At 37.8% G+C, this 17,448-nt stretch overlaps 1 protein-coding gene across 1 annotated transcript; it reads left to right on the plus strand.

Moving 5' to 3' along the window:
- Positions 1-987: 987 nt before the first annotated feature.
- jade3 (jade family PHD finger 3) lies at positions 988-16,382 on the plus strand. Its single transcript, XM_079627769.1, has 12 exons — positions 988-1,415; positions 6,140-6,199; positions 6,972-7,031; positions 7,136-7,215; positions 7,340-7,497; positions 9,193-9,383; positions 9,496-9,707; positions 11,669-11,836; positions 12,077-12,193; positions 12,683-13,141; positions 13,581-13,698; positions 14,045-16,382. Exons 3-12 carry the CDS (start codon positions 6,983-6,985, stop codon positions 14,884-14,886), a joined length of 2,394 nt encoding a protein of 797 aa, XP_079483895.1. The 5' UTR covers positions 988-1,415; positions 6,140-6,199; positions 6,972-6,982; the 3' UTR covers positions 14,887-16,382.
- The last annotated feature ends 1,066 nt before the right edge of the window (positions 16,383-17,448 follow it).

Raw genomic sequence — 17,448 nt, forward strand, 5'->3', positions numbered from 1 at the left:
AAAGTTATGTCTCATTTCTTTTCATCTGCAAATAGACACAAGGCTGAACTACATCTCAATACATGAATGTAAATGGTGTTAATGCAAATGTTAATAGGTGTAAATAGTTTTGTGAGTTGAGTACAAGAGATTGTGATTTACAATCACAACAATGTGTAGGCCAAACCTGGAAGGATATGTGTGAGCATTACTCGAAGAGACTTTCCTGTTTTGTTCTACAACAAATTATACAAGTTGTTCAATCACACTTGAATGTGTATATATATGTGTGTGTACATGTACATATATAAAGCACAGTGTCAAAAGTTTGGAAACATTACTATTTTTAAATGTTTTTGAAAGTCTCTTATGATCATCAAGTCTGCATTTATTTGATCACAAATACAGAAAAAAACTGTAATATTGTGAAATATTGTTACAATTTAAAATAATGGTTTTCTATTTTGATATACTTTAAAATCTAATTTATTTCTGTGATGGTAAAGTTTAATATTTAGCAGCTATTACTCTAGAGTTCTGTGTCACATGATCCTTCACCAAATCATTCTGATATGCTGATTTGTTATCAATGTTGGAAACAATTGTGTTGCTTGATATTTTGTTAATTATACTTTTTTTCAGGATTCTTTGAATTAAAGCATTTATTTCAAATAGAAATATTTTGTAACAATATACACTACCGTTCAAAAGTTTGGGGTCAGTAATTAAAAAAATAGATATAATTTAATACTTATATTCAGCAAGGGTGTTAATTTGATTAAAAAAAGGTGAAAGTAAAGATTGATATTGTTAGAAAATATTTATTTTTTGACTAAATGCTGTTCTTTTTATTAATCAATGAATCCTGAAAAAAAGTAGCCTATCACAGGTTAAAAAAAAATATTAGGCAGCACAACTGTTTCCAATATTGCTATTTTTCTACATTTTTGATCAAATAAATGCAGGCTTGATGAGCATAAGAGAAAAAATAGTAATGTTTCCAAACTTGACTGTACCCAGACCGTATATTGATTACTGCTTATATGTAGCTAAATTATTATTGCTACTTTATTCTGTATTTTAACATTAACTACATCATAGCCATCCATAGTGGCAACTGCCTAAGAGACATGATTTAACTACACCAGAAAAAGTAGTATGCTATACAGTAGTAGTAGTTTGCACTGGCGCTCTCGGTAAGGCCATGATTTGGGCGGAGTTTAGGACCCAGCGGTCGGGTAGTACAATAGAGCTGTTGTGTCGTGGTGAGAGAGGGTGATTTCTGCTTTTGGGATATTGACAGTGGGACAAGAAAGAAAAATAATAACGAAAATACTGGTATTTGCCGCACCTCTGGATTGCTGACTAGAATACAGCCTTGCGGAGTCTATCGCCGTGTACGATCGTCCCGAAACACTGGATTTTTTGGATGTGAGGTAAGGGTGCTGCATGAACAATACTGCTCGTGTCTCCACACAGGGTTCAGTGTGCCAGTTTATCCAGGCAGCGGGGCCTGCTGCTTCCTACAGATCCTTATGAGCAAGGTTTTACGTCCACACTAACAGTTACACAACCGGGACTATATTGGTAGCAGCGATACCATTATGTTTGTGTTAAAGTTTGCGATCACGCTCTGAATGATGTTATATACACACAGGAAGTGGCATTATGGCAGTAGAAGGGATTGTAGTGACTGGAGAGTGTTCGTCATGTAGGGCGGCTCGAGTTTGGCGCCAAGGCCGTCAGAAACCCTCGCGCGTACAGCAATGGTGGACGCCAGCACGTAATGCTCACACATAAACACTGTTTAGTGAGACTTTACAGTAAAGCATTGCTGTGTTAATCCCCCGATTCTTTATTTAGCTGTGTGAACTTGCACATATGTTCTCCCAGCATGGGCATAACTGCGAAATAGTCATTACAACGCAAGGGCTCGCTAAATATATTTCTCCTCGTTGCGTCATGTTTGAGGTTAATAAAGAGGTGATGTAGTGTTTGAGCTGTTTTAAGCGTGTGAATGGACACTATGTTTTGCACAATTACTCCTATATGTTTCGCTGGAAATGTTCTGCATATAAACAGTTTTATCAGACCACTTTGTTTTTAAAGTCTTGAGAAATGTATTTTATCCTCCTCGTTCGGTAAAGAACACTTAGCGCAATGAATGATTCAACCGATAAAACGAATACATATATAGAAATGCCGTGCATCCTGTAAATTTTAATAAAAAAATGACACGAAATCAATATTAAGTTTTAATTCTGAAGCCGTGCAACAGAAGTTTGGAGCGGAAGTATCGTTATTGGAATGCGGGAATGCCCTCCTCGAGCTTCCGTTTCCCCCCCACTGCTTCCCGCGAAATGCTATGCTTCTCGTGGAGGGCTCATGCAACATTACAGAATTAACTAGATGTATTTAAGTAGGTGTTGAGGTGAAATAGTCTGGGCACTAGGTGGAGGGAATTTGCGTTTTCCGTCGTATCTTCTAAATAATTTCACTTAAAAGATTTGTTAATGATAGAATCTTTCAATAATAGAGGTTTGTTGTGACACCTACAATAACCTTATTTATGCTGATGGTCCCTATAAATGAAAACAAAGCTTTTCCCCCCCCCCATGTTGTCAACTTTTGAGCTTGATTTTTATAAATTTATAGAAAAATCTACACGAATAATAGCCTAAATAAATAGTTTTACTATCTTTCACTTTTAAAGATAAAGGTTCTTTATTTACATCTGTGGTTCCATGAAGAACATTCAACATCCATGAAACCTTTCCATTGCATAAAATGTTCTCTAAACACTAAAGGTACAGTCACATTTATGGTTATTCCAGTAATTTGAATAGGAATCCATGTGATTGGGAGTTTCCTGTGATGGTGGAAGATTTCAACACAGATTTCACAGCATGTTCAAGTTGATCAAATGGATTTGCAAAGTTTTCTGTGTGATCTGTGCTTCATAAATTGCTAATAGACAAGGGACCCTTTTGCCCAAAAAAAATTGCTTATGTTACTGCACAAAATGGTTCTTCTAAGAGCTGATCACTGAAAGGTTTTTGGGGGAACCCAAAATGGCTCTTATATAAAAATATTTTTATTTTTAAAAGTATCACATCCTTTAATTTAGAATTCTACCTCCTCCTTTATATTTTCATTTTGTTAAACGAGGTTGACTCGCATGACAAATAAATTACATGCTGCAATCTCATTCGGTCAGTCAGCAGATCCTTGCTCAAAAAATTAAATCTCCCAATTTGTTATTTTTGTTCACAAACAATATGCCATATTTCAGGTGTTTTCAATATTTTAGATGCTTCCAAATATGACCATCTTCATGCGAGGAATCCCCATTCCAAAATTTAAAAGGCATCTATATATTTTCATGTATAAAGAACACGTTTATTTTTGGAAAAATGAACATTATAAATGTATTTAAAATAAATGTGGTTTATTTTATTTGTTTATTATTTATTAAATGTTCTTCCTAAGGGTCAATTCAACTCAAAATTAACACCAAATCTAAGAAGATACATAACATAGGAGATAATTTTAATTTTGAAGATCGTCTTAACAGTGCATTTTTAAAAGAGCCAGTAAATGGGACTGTTTGTTGGCACACTAGGTCAGTGTGAGGTGAGTGTGGTGGTCAAGTAGCTCCCAGCATTCTCTGTTTTGTTAGTGTTGGGGTGTGGGGTGGTCTGTCTGGGCAGAGCATTGTGCTTTATCATGGTGCAGTAGGACTAGGAGTGGGGGTTGGTTTTAGGACTGTGTCATTTTCTCTTGCCATTTTTCTACTACAATGCAAGGCCACCCAGATTAGATTGTCTCCCCTTGCAACAAATTCACGTTTGCCTTAAAACCTTGCAAATTTGAGGAAAAAAACATCACTGTTTCAGTTTACCGCTCTCAGTCCTTTCTAAATGCAGAGCCACAGATCTTAAGCACCCATTCAGTCTCGTTATAGTGCTTCTTTTTAAAAACATTCGCACTGTGCGAATGGGGGAGTGTGTGCGTCAGAAGCAGATGTTCTTCTCTGCGTTTGAAAGCTAGTCTGTTACTGTCACAAATGTGGCTTTAGATCCACGTCAAAAGTCCTTCATGGAGCAGTGAAGAGGCACACTGATTGTTTTTTACGTTTACTTAGTCTGGAGACATTGCAGTGCAATAAAAAGTGCAATGTATATTTGATCTAATTTAGAAATGCTTGTTTAGTACAGTAGTAATCCACACCAGATTGATAATGATATTAATAAGGATCATACTAGAATTATGTTAGCCAAGTGAAGTGAGTTAAGAATTGATAACATTTATTGACTGTTTCCAAACCAGCGTCTACTGTTGTTGGGGCAAACAACAGACATTAACCAAGCCTTTGGTTAAGTCAGAAGTTGTCTAGTAGTGGTCTCTTTATAGTAATTATTACACGCATCAAGTTTGTGATACACGCATCAACACTATTGTTAAAACGTTTGTGGTCGGAAAATTCAATATATAATATAATTAATGAATATTCAATATATCACTTGTTTATTGTGTTTATTTAATCACACACTTAAAGGCCCCCTGAAATCAAAATGTAAATTTTTTTTTTAGCTTTTAGTGTTCATATGTTAGCCTTAAGGTTATGAATAAGCTGGTGTGTTCCAAATCAATGACAAAATCCGCATTTAGGAGATGTAAGCATTCCAAACTTAGTCTCTCATTTCCGCTAAAATGGATCGCAGATTTTTTATGACATCACAGTGGACTTCAGCTCTTATCACATCTTCTGTCCAATCAAATGTTCTCTAGAATCTAAAGCATCCCGCCCCCATGCTATGAATACCACCTGGCCAAAGCGACCGTTGACCCGTCACGAAGCAATGGAGATGTATGTTCAGTTGCTCAAACGCTCGATTTATTCCGTTTTCCAACTGTACGTTGGTTAAGAATGAAATGACTAGAATTTATTCACACCTCTACTTTTGAATCCCAACGTATCATCAGCGCTCGGATTCGCTTCCATGGTGCTGTCAAGTACTTGCAGTCTGTGAGGTAAACTAAACGCTATTGGCTTTTTGAAAAGGGGGAGGAGCCATTCAATATGTCCCACCTTAGCATCCTGTTTCAGTGGAAATTACGTCAACGCATCATACAAAGCTGCGCGCTCCAAGGCACTTCAGTGGGCCTTTAAATGTAGGTTAGGCAGTTTCGGAGAGGCTAGCAATAGCAAGCTAGCTTTGAAAGCATGAGATCCCACCTTCCCTTCAGAGCGTCTCCAAAGCTACGCCTCCTTCAAAACACATGATCTTGCGTGTGCACATCCAGAGCAGAGTCTGCAAAGTGTCCTGAGAGACGGCGTTTAATTACCTCATGTCTCATCCTGTATGCTAAACTGTTACATAACAGTCACACAAATTCCCTCTCTTATTGTAGGTTTTAGGGTTGATATGCGCAGAGTCCCTCAGGGAGCACAATGTTTTTTATTCACTATATAAAACAACTTACTGCTAAATATGCAAATCCCATTTTGACTGTTCTCACCCAGTCTGGTATTTATAGTGTCCTCTCTGTCTGGCAACTGCCTCACCACTACCACAGAAATAACCAACTCAAACGATAGCACAATATTTTCAAAGGTCGCTACACAATGGTCAGAGACGCCTGTCTGCGTTTTTATGACTTAGCAGCTTTTAAGACGCAACTTCTCCGAGAGGTTTACTATGCCAAGTGTCTGACAGCTAAGGCTTTTAAAAAAATATCAAACCAATATGTGAGGGGGAAAAACTAGTTAGTAATAAAATAACTATTTGCTGTTCACTTTGTCTTCCTAAATCCATCTTTCTTTTTTTTTTTTTTTTTTTTTGGAGGAAGTCTAATCAGAAGTGTAATTTACTTTAAATAATTTGCCTTGCTTAATATAAGCTGTCCTTTCAAGGTGTGTCTGTGCATAGTTTCATATGTGTGGTTTGGCTGCAATTGCTCCTAGAAAACTAGGTTAATATTTATTTAAGGAGGCCCCTCAGTCAGGTATTGGAGCCTAATAAATCGCAGTACAGGCTGTGCTTTGCTGGGTGTCTATCAGTCTTGTTCACCTCCACTGCCTGTTTTACCACCCCACATTTTCATTTAGACTGTAATTTTGCATTCTTTCCTCATGACTTATTCTTTTTTTTTTCAGGCATGAGCGAGAGGCAGATGCACAGCAGAGGAAAACAGTAGCATGCTCTTTGAATTTATGGTAAGTGAAAAACAGCTCAATGAAAGGAAAACCATTAAAGCTGCCCTTTATGGTAATCTCATTCTATGGGGCATTGATATATATTATGGTACTGAATTATTGTTCATGTGACATGTTTTTAAATATATTTGTTACTTGAATACCATGGTAATACCATCAGGGTTTCTTCTACTAGGGGTGGGAATCACAGGGTACCTTACAAATACGATATGATGCACGATACATGGCTCAGGATACCGATAATATCACAGTACAACAATTCTGCGATAATCAATATATTGCTAGACAATAATTATGAAAACAACATGCCCATGAATAGGTTAAGTGTATGTTTTCTCTCTTTATTCAAGTCCAAACTGTCAGAAAACTGCACAAAGTCTGTCACATTTTTTCAGTCTGTAAATGAAATGTAACATTTGTAAATTAAACATTTTCAGTGAGATCAGGGTGATGGCGTTGCAAGTGACTTTGCATGTTCGTGGTATTATCTGTGTACTTTAATTTTACCAGGCAGTTCTTGTATATCGCATTATGCTCTTTGTCGATTTTGTTCATCCCATCAATGATACAAAAGCCGAAGTGGGTCCAGACTTAGGTCTACTAGTTGTAGCAAACTAAAAACAAAAAATATTTTTTTAAATCCCCTATTCTTCTGTTATGTGAAAACATAACACATTTGTTTACGTGTAGGTGAAATCATTGTAACTAAATGGTTTTAAGTGGAACATGGTTGAGTTGGACTCATTTGAGCTGGACTTCTCTTTCATTGCAGGATACGTCAGGATGAAACGACTCAGGACTTCAAGCAGCAGTGACAGTTCAGACAATGAGAGTGAGTCAAACTGAGCCTCACAAAATTTGTAATCTACGTGTAAGTTTTATAGGGAACAAACATATATATTTATCCTTTGCTCACTCCGTTGTTGTATCATAAAGGTCCCTCGACGTCCTTTTCCTCTAACAAGTATGGAAGCAAACCGGGCACCCCCGCCTCTGCTCAGAAGAAACCAGCAGAGGTAAACACAGAAAAAGAAGAATACCTTAACCTGTTTTAAGACCCTTGATTTTATCAGCAGACTTATTGTAAAATTTGGTATATCACTCATTCAGGTTGATATTTGGTCTTAATTCAACCTTCAGGTGTTCAGAAAAGACTTGATCAGTGCCATGAAGCTGCCAGACTCTCACCATATTACTTCAGAGGATTATTACCTGTTGGCGGACACATGGAAGCAGGAATGGGAAAAAGGAGTCCAAGTACTCGTCAGTCCAGACACCATCCCTCAGCCCTCTGTGAGGTATGTCACTTTCAATAAAAGCAAGCAAAAACTGGTTTTTAGACATGTACCATCTTGCATGTGACATAAAGGGATAGTTAACCCAAAAATGGGTTAGTGAAAATTCTGTCATCATTTACTCACACTCAAGTTGCTTCAACCCTGTATGAATTTGTTTCTTCTGCTGAACACAAAAGATATTTTGAAGAATGTTGGTAACCAAACAGTTGATTGGCCCTTTGACTTACATAGTTTTTTTTTTTTCCATACTATGGAAGTCAATGCAAACAGAACAAAACCTTGTGCGTTTTCAACTTACTGACTTGCAACTCTGATAGGCCATTGCATTCACGTGCTCAAGAGATACGATTGTGATTGGCTGCAATGCTCAACACCTGTAAAAACCCGCTGTAAATAAAAAAACCTATGGCACTCAAAGAACACTCAAACATGAACGAGAGCATTTGAAAGCAGTGTCTATCAGCAAGTAGCGAATATACCTTGATCTCTGTACTACCGGTGCTGCAGAAATGCTGGTACCGTCAACTTTCTATATATATATATATATATATATATATATATATATATATATATATATTAGGGGTGGAACGGTACACAAAAGTCACAGTTCGGTTCATACCTCGGATCAGACATCACGGTTCAGTATGAGTTCGGTACAATGGAGGGAAAAGCAAAGCAAAAATGCTGAAGGCAATTATTTTTATTGTGCATGTCTCAGGCTGTACCACCTATACAGTCTCTCCCCTGAGCTACAGTAGCTGCGACAGCCTGCCCTGAAGTGTGTAAAGTAAGATTTAAACAAAAAGACAATCAGCTATAAAACTGAAAATACAGCATCTCTTATGTGCGGGCGAAGGTGCGCGCTGCAAAAATTTCGCGTGGCGGTGTGCAGTGCACGGCTTTTTTTGTATTCGAAGATGCACGACTTCAAGCCGAATTTGGCCGAGCATGTACATCTCACAGCACCGGTACCCAGTTCTTGCGTCTAAATTAGTTGCTTACATTAACTAAATGAGCCTACAATAGCAGACATAAGCCCTTTAAATAAAATAAATGGCCATGTTTTATAAAAAGGTTCACAAAACTAAATAAAAATGTTTAGAAATTATGTAAGATAATGTTAATTTAGTTGTAGGTTACGTTCTCATATCCATTTTTTTTTTTAACGTCTCAAGGAATAATGTGGTTTACTGCTTTGCACAAATCTTTTGTAGTGTGGTTTTGGTGTAGGCTACTAAAGTGTATTAAATTAAACATTCACGAGTGTACCTTTACTTCTCACCGCTGATTCCTGATTGTTTAGAAGACAATTACACAGTTTCAAATAATAGTACCCCGGCGAGCGTTTCTAACAGTAGTTCCGCATTACATTAATTAATTTTGTCATTTTTATTTTACGCGACTAAATGGGCTCACGTGAGTTTTATTTATTTTATATCGTGTATTCTCTGTGTAAATTCATGCACCGAACCGTGACGCCCGTACCGATTCGATTCAATACGAATACATGTACCATTCCACCCCTAATATATATATAGAGATGCATGTGTATATATAGTACCGACTGGAACCTGTACTACCGATACGTTTGACAACCCAACTCATGGATGAATCATTTATAATAAGTACTGCAATATTCCATTACAAAAAGATTTCATGATGACTTATTTTGTGTGTGTGTGTCTGTGTGTGTAGGATAATAGCAGAGAAGCCAAAGGAGGTACTCTTCACAAAACCGAGGAAATATATTCAGTGCTGGAGTCAGGATTCTACGGAGACGGGTTATGTCAATATCAAGGAGTTAGCGGAGGCTATGTGCAGATATGACCTAGATGATATGGATCTATACTGGCTCCAGCAGCTCAATGCAGAGCTTGGGGCGATGGGTAAGAGAGGGGATGCCTGTAAAAGCAAGGCCTCCTCTGGTGTCTTCCCTGTAAGATTTGGTGTCATGATTTTTTTTCGAGGAATAAAGTACGATTTGTATGTTACATTTAGGTGACGGGCCAGTGGATGAGCTGACGATGGAGCGGGTGATGGAGGCACTGGAGAGGCAGTGCCATGACAACATGAACCACGCCATCGAGACTGAGGAAGGGTTGGGAATAGAGTACGATGAGGACGTCATCTGTGATGTATGTCGCTCACCTGACAGCGAGGAGGGCAATGACATGGTCTTTTGCGACAAGTGCAACATTTGTGTGCACCAGGTGAGACCTTTGAAATCATCAGTACATTGTCAAGAATCTGCAGGATGCTTTGTCAAGAAAAAAATCATTAGACTTTTTTTGTCTGCTAGCCTGCCATTAAAAACAGTTTTACCCACTCCACAGTACACCAAAATCAAATAAATGATAACGCTAGACCATCGATGTAAATGTCTGTTGAGAGAATAATGTTAGAAATCAAACTACCCTTTCGTTGCATTGCAATAGTTATACTTTGTTCCCTGTATTTATTAGCACAGTCTACAGCAGCGGCGGAGTGATATTAAGTTACCTAGGCAACCGAGAGAGCCGGTCCACATGACAATCACGCAAGTGTATTTACCTGTCGCTGACACTCATAACTACAGAAGCAGAGTATATTTCACCAAGAAATCAAAATAGGACTATGGGCACGTTTGAAAGTCATGCCAATGTTTCAGACTTTGGAGACGATGAAGACGAGGAATGTGTTTTATTCAACGAACCGTACATGTATGAGCCGGAATAACACAGACGAAGAACTAATCAAGATGGATGCTAAAAGGGCAGAAATTGAACTGTAACGTTATCTCCACTAACGTTGTCATTCTATCTGTTATGAAAGGGACTAGCTTCATTAGATAGCTATAGTAGCCTACAAAAGTTATTACCTGTTCATCTGGAAAGACGGCTGGAACTGCATTCCTTGTCAGTGACTTATGAACGTTGCGACTATGGGGTTTTTCGAAGTCGTCTTGTCTAAAATGATCACTACAAATTCGCAACTTTAGTAGAGTCTCTGCCGGTGTCTCGTTGTCCAAGCCAGCAGCAAGAAGCCACAGTTGGTTCCTTTCTGGATCTCTCAATGGAAATTTGTGGAAACTTTTTGGTGACCATCTAACTTATTTGGTTTATTTTTACAATTTCGAAATGCACAACGAATCACCATGTTGCCAATTCCTTAGTTTACAATCTAATGTTTTTCAGGGTCATTGTTCAAGGCTACTACTAGCTAGCTAGACGTCCCGACTGTAGTGCGCTTTTGTGTTTACTTTTCGGCACAGTACTAATAACCGGAGCAAAGTAAAATTCCGCCGCTGCTGAGAAACTAGTTCCTGTAAATGTAATGTGATCATTGAGATGCAAGAGTACTTTGATTTCTAACATTATTCTCTCAATAGACATTTACATCGATAGTCTGGCGTTATAATTTATTTGCTTTTGGTGTACTGTGGAGTGGGTAAAACTGTTTTTAATGGCTGGCTAGCACATACCGTTGACTCGTGCTAGCCTAGCACCGGCGAACTATACAACTGGAAGGACTGGATGAAATTTTTTGAAAACTGTCTCCACTGATGAATAACAACCAGGCTAACTTAAAAATGAGGTCCGATGTCCAAAATCCTGAACCACCCCTTTAATAGTTTTATTCAGCAAAAATGCATTAAATTGATCGTAAGTGACTGTAAAGACATTTATAATGCTGCAAAAGATCTTGATCTCAAATAAACTTTAAAACTCATCAAAGAATCCTGAAAAAAAAAAAAGAAGTATTGATTATAATAAAAATGTTTGTGGAATACTAAATCATCATATTAGAATGGTTTCTGAAGAATCATGAGACACGGAAGACTGGAGTAATGATGCTGAAAATTCAGCTTTGCTATCATAGGAATAAATTAAAATTTTAAATATATTAAATTAGAAAGCAGTAATAATATTTCACAATATTATAGTTTTACTGTATAGCCTTGGTGAGCAAAAACATAAAAAAAACCCTGACTGACCCAAAACTTCTGAATGGTAATGTAGTTTCTTTTGCAATGTTGTAAGAAGTTGAATTGTACATTGACATGAATATAGACTTTGATGCTGATATAAGAAAAATAAAATACATATTTATAAATATTTCTATAGTATATGATAAGTATTGTGAACCAGAAAAAGATAAGTTTATACTTCATCACTCTTATATTTTGTTGCAGGCCTGCTATGGCATTGTGAAAGTGCCAGTTGGAAACTGGCTGTGCAGAACTTGTGTGCTTGGTATCAACCCACAGTGCCTTCTGTGTCCCAAAAGTGGAGGTGCAATGAAGGCCACCAGGGCGGGCACTAAATGGGCTCATGTAAGCTGTGCCCTCTGGATACCGGAGGTAAGTTGTGTATCACAAAAGTGGAATTACACCTGCTTTGTTATCATGCTTGTATGATATTAATGGTGTTTCTTTAATAATAACATGAATTTGAGCTTTCTTTCCTATGTCAGCGTATTTCCTTTTTGTTAGTTTTATTTAAGTGTGTGATATAGATAGTCTCAGAGTTAACAGCCACAAAACTCCACTTTTGATTTTATGGGATCTTTAAAGAAATGAAGTATTTGTGTTTATTTTTAGGTGAGCATTGCATGCCCGGAGAGGATGGAGCCCATCACCAAAGTGTCTCATATTCCTCCCAGTCGCTGGTCGCTCATCTGCAGTCTCTGTAAACTCAAGACTGGAGCATGCATACAGGTAATGCTGTATAGGGTAATAAAAATATAGTTTGACAGTGAATTATTATTGCTTAGTTGGATATGTGAATATGTTTAGCTTGGAATCATCCTCGATCATGAAGGATGAATTTTGATTCAAATGAATTTTGATTCAAAAATATTTTTTGAATGCAAAATGTTAGTCTAATTTTAATTGTATTTAATTGAAATTATTAAGCAAGTCATGATATTTTTATAAGAACTGTAACTCTGGGAAATTATTTAAATTAAATTAAATAATTAAAGTTGTTTAACTTTAATTTTAACAGTCTTTCAGTTGTTTTTTAATAGCCTTCAATTTGCACACTGTTTTTAGAAAAACATTAAGCAAGATTGTTTTTTTTGTGTGTGTGTAAAATGCTTGAAATAAAATCAATTAATTGAAGAAATAATTTAATTATTAAAATAATGGTTCTAGATTTATTTTTCAGACACTTTTTTTTTTTTAACACTGTCTCTCGTCTTCCAGTGTTCGGTTAAGAACTGCACCATCCCTTTCCACGTCACTTGTGCTTTTGAGCAAAACCTGGAGATGAAGACCATCCTGGATGAAGGTGATGAGGTCAAGTTCAAATCCTACTGCCTGAAGCACAGTAAACCTAAAGCAGGAGAAGCGGGTTTGAGTCCGGCCCGTCATAAAGCTCCGACTGAGACCGAGAAACTGGGCTTGAGGGCGCAGAAGCTTCAGGAGCTGGAGGAGGAGTTCTACACCCTCGTTCATCCCGAGGAAGTGGCCCAAGACCTTGGACTGCCACTCTACCTGCTGGATTTCATCTTTCAGTACTGGAAGATAAAGAGGAAAAGCAACTTTAATAAGGCTCTGCTGCCACCTAAAGAAGATGAAGAGAACCTCCTGCAGCAGCCACAGGAGGACAGCATACACACACGAATGCGGATGTTCATGCACCTGCGGCAGGACCTGGAGAGGGTGGGTACTCCCGTCATAATGGATGAGATTTTTTTTATTATTATTAATATTATTTTTTTTAGGCATGGGTCAGGATGTGCAACAACTGAGTAGTCTTTTTCTTGCTGTGAGCAATTTTCCCTATATCGTCCATGTTTCTTCCTTTTTTTTTTGTGTAAAGAACTTTTCATTTAGGTCTGTTATTAGTGTTGTTGTACACATACCCATTATCTTATTACTTGTGGTTCTCTCAAAATGAATGAAAGCACAGTTTAGTTCGTTTATGTATACTACAGTTCAAAAGTTTGGGGTCAGTGAGATTTTTAAAAAATGTTTCAGAAAGAAGTCTGTAATGCTTACCAAGACTGAATATATATATAATTAGGGCTGCACGATTAATTGCAATTAACATGAAATGACGCTTAAACCGATTTGGCGTGTGTGTGTGTCATTTTGTCAGGTGAGAAACTTGTGCTACATGGTGAGTCGAAGAGAGAAGCTGAAGCTGTCCCAGAGTAAAGCACAGGAGCAGATTTTCAATCTACATGTCAAGCTCATTAACCAAGAGTTATCTGCAGGTAATTGTATTTTATTATAAAATAAAATGTTTTGTTTGAATTTTAAAAAAAATATCTAGTTTTTTTTTTTCTTCTTCTTCTTTTTTGTTTTGTTTTGGAGCTTTGAGTTCAAGTAAACTCATTTAAATGTATTTCTTGAATGAAAATATATTTTCTAATTATTTTATATTTCAAAAGTGGGCAAATAATTTGTGTACATGTTTAGCCTTGGACTCTATATTTACTGGAGTTCAAGTTAAATTCATTCAGCCAAATAGATCTAATGAATTAAAGATAACTGTAATCTTGCATAACCTGTCTTTTGCCTGCCCAGCACCACTGACGGACTGACTTCTGCTTTTTTCAGGGCTTCCGGTGTCCCCTTCTTTAGAGAACATGTTCCACCCTCCTCCCAGAATAACCCTAAAACTCAAAATGCCCAAAGTGTCGCTTGGCAACGGCAAAACCAGCTCCAAATCTGTTAATGGACCCCTGTGCCCGGATAACAGCAGCAATGTATATGACACTGGTGAGGGAGGCATCGGACTGGGCAAACCCCAGCTCCATCTCGGACGGGCGCGGATAGAGGAGCGCGCCAACGGTCTCCTGCCCGCCTCCATCTACATACGACGAGACGGTGGGACTCCCCCGTTGGCCATAAAGCAATCGGGCAAACCCCTGGCTCTGCATGCCGCCCTCCTCGGTCAATCATCCAATGGGAAGGGCAAGGTTGAACCAGAGAAAACCCGGCCATTGAAATCCAACGGCATTATGGACAAGCCCGTACTCCAAAGAGACACTTCCTGCCAGACGCCCATTGAGAAGGACACATGCAACAAGATTTCAGGGAAGGGTCAGTCCGGTGGATTTCACAAAACCTCTCTTGAGCACTTCAGTCGATCTCTCAAGGAGGCCACTGTTAGTTTAGTACGAACTGAGGACCTTCGGGCCTTTGAGAAGAACGCACGCAAGACCTCCGGATTCTCCAAACCGGTTTCCAATGAGCAGCCGCTAGGGGGCAGCAGAGCGTGCCAGGAGAGCGACGGTTACTGCCCGGATGCAGAGCTCAGTGACTCGGAGCCCGAGGCTAAAGGGAAGTGCCGGCAGGGAGGGAGGGGGCAAAACCAGAGAGGTCCAGCTGGGGACTACGTCAAGTCAGCCAGCCGAGCAAAACTGTCTTTTGGCTCTAGAACGTCAGTGCAAAGGTGACAATCTTCAAAAGCATCGGAAACCCACTGCCACAAATTACCGTAGTCCTGCGGCGGTAATTGGAAGTGCCAGATTCTGTTTTCCTCCGTTGAGGATCAGCCGATGGTTTTTAGTGCGGTGTGCCAAAATGCCCTTGCTGGCTGATTGCAGAAGTGCAGATTGGTCTATTTTGTGGACTGATTTATATCACTGTGTGTCTCTACCCAGCCATAGCGTTTCTGCTGCAGCTCCACTCGGTCTCAGTTCATGAGAGCATGTGTAAAGTAGGTTTTATGGGCCGTGCAGCAGTGTTTCTGTACATAAAAGGAACCTCCGTTTTTGACTGTATATAGTAGTTTGTGTTAAGATGTGGAGCACATCGAGATGCTTTCCACGTACTGAAACCTTATCATACTTTCTTACTGATATGCTTATGCAAATAAAGACTTAAGAACTCTGATCTGACAAATCATGATTGTTTGATTGTTCTGAGGATCTGCTTGTCTGGCTGGACTTTTTTTTCTGTTCCTGTTCGTCTCTTTGGTCTCTCTTCCTCTTGCTTTGTTGTTTTTTTATCGTCTTTGCTAATGTTAGAATTGGCTACTGTTGTGTGCAACTGAAATGGTCTTCCATCTGTCTTCAGAGTGTGAAAGGATATATGTCAAACCTTGATGTTTATATTTAGAATAAATTCTAAGGATATTTTTTTCTTTTTTTACTCAAATCTTTTTTTTTGTCATTTTTCAGCGCTGAACCCTCTTGTGTTTGCAAAAGATCATTAAAAAATGGGCAATAATAAAGCAAAAAATGGATTTTTATGTGCTTGAGAGAGATGTAGTATTTTAGCACAAGAAAAGGACACGTGGTTTGCCATAAAATCATTCATGTCCATCCGAGTCAGTCAAATAAACTTGGCTCTCAATAGTAATTAATTACTAAAAAAATACTGAAAGCTCCTAAGACCCAGGCATAGACTTTTTTCCTCTGTAGAGGACATTATATTTTAAGTATGGATACTGTACATTCAGGGCTTTTCAGAGATACCAAATGTTTTGAGTTTTTTTGACTGAAAACTTGGTCTTTAAAATGATATAGGCCTATTGACTGAATTGTCAAATTTAGCACTCTTAAATATGATCATATTTTGTAATTATCAATTAAATCTGACTAATTTTCAAGTTGTTTGTCATGATTAAACTTCTCAGAAGAGCGTTATGTCCTTTTTAGTCGACAAGATTTGCAGCATGTTTATCAGGCATTTTGGGGAGACACAAGTGAATAGGAAAATTAATTATATTTTAAAAAAGCCGTTATTACTCACATTATTACATTACCTTCATTGCATGTTGAACCAAGAACAGGTGGTTCAACATGCAAATTAGAGACATTGTATAGAATAGGACTTCCCATTTATGGCAATGTTTACACACATATTGTATAAAGTGAAATATAAAATCATGTTATATATTTCATAACATTGTTGAGAATCATCAAAGTTTGGTTAAAAATCAGCCTGATATATTATCAAAAATCCTTTTGTTTCTTTTGATCCAAACTAAATTCCTAAAACGTTTTTTGTCTGGTTCTCAGGAGGTCATACTATTCAAAGATTTTTAAAGACTTTTTATTCAGCAAGGACACATTAAATTGATCAAAAGTGACAGTAAAGACATTTATAATGTTTTATAAAGATTTCAAATAAATCCTTTTTAATTTAAACTTTCTACTCATCAAAGAATCCTGAGAAACTGCATCATGGTTTCCACAACAATATTAAGCTTCACAACTCTTGTTGATAATAATAATAATAAGACAATATAATACAGTGAATATAGTTACTTATATGTTTACAAAAATACAGCAAATATATTTACTCTATTTAAAAAAATATACAGTATAAACTGTTTTTTTTTCAATCAAATAAATGCAGTGTTCGTGAGCATGAGATTTTGCAACGTTAGTGTGCATCTGCCACTTCAAATTGTGGAGTCACAAGTCATGTTCATGTAAAGCTCGAAAGCAGTAATTATTAGTCTGTCATTTTCCTTCAACCTCATTCTTATCCAGGAGCCCTCTGGCTAGTCCAAATGGAAGTGTTCTCCACAGTTTTAATCATTTTCTTCGCTCCAGAAACCACAATTTCTGCGCTGTGTGGTGTTTCCTCAGGCTGTACCTGCCCGTCAACTAACACAATGAGAGAGAACTCGATAATGAGTGGATCGTTTACATTCTGAAGGGGTTTTGTTTGGTCATATAGCTAATTGTGCTTACTAAATGATTGCAGAACAGTTAAATCTTTGATTGCTAATGTAAGTGTCTTACCGTCATGCCACATTTAAAGTCATCAGATTATGCTTAAATTGCTTCAGTAAATGATCAAGCAGAGTATGGTGTATCATTCATTATTGCTGCCTGAGACCTTACATTTTCACTTAAATATTGATATGGATGGATAAATAATGCTGAGCTCCACTGTCATCGGATGTTCTTTTCAAGCTTAACCAAGTTATCTTCTGACTCAACTGATTCTTTTGGTTGAGCGGCTGCTGTGTTAGCTGGGAGCTGGAGCAGGAGCTGCCTAAG

This window comes from Phoxinus phoxinus (assembly GCF_949152265.1).
Source record: "Phoxinus phoxinus genome assembly, chromosome: 11".
In the NCBI taxonomy this organism is placed as follows: domain Eukaryota; kingdom Metazoa; phylum Chordata; class Actinopteri; order Cypriniformes; family Leuciscidae; genus Phoxinus; species Phoxinus phoxinus.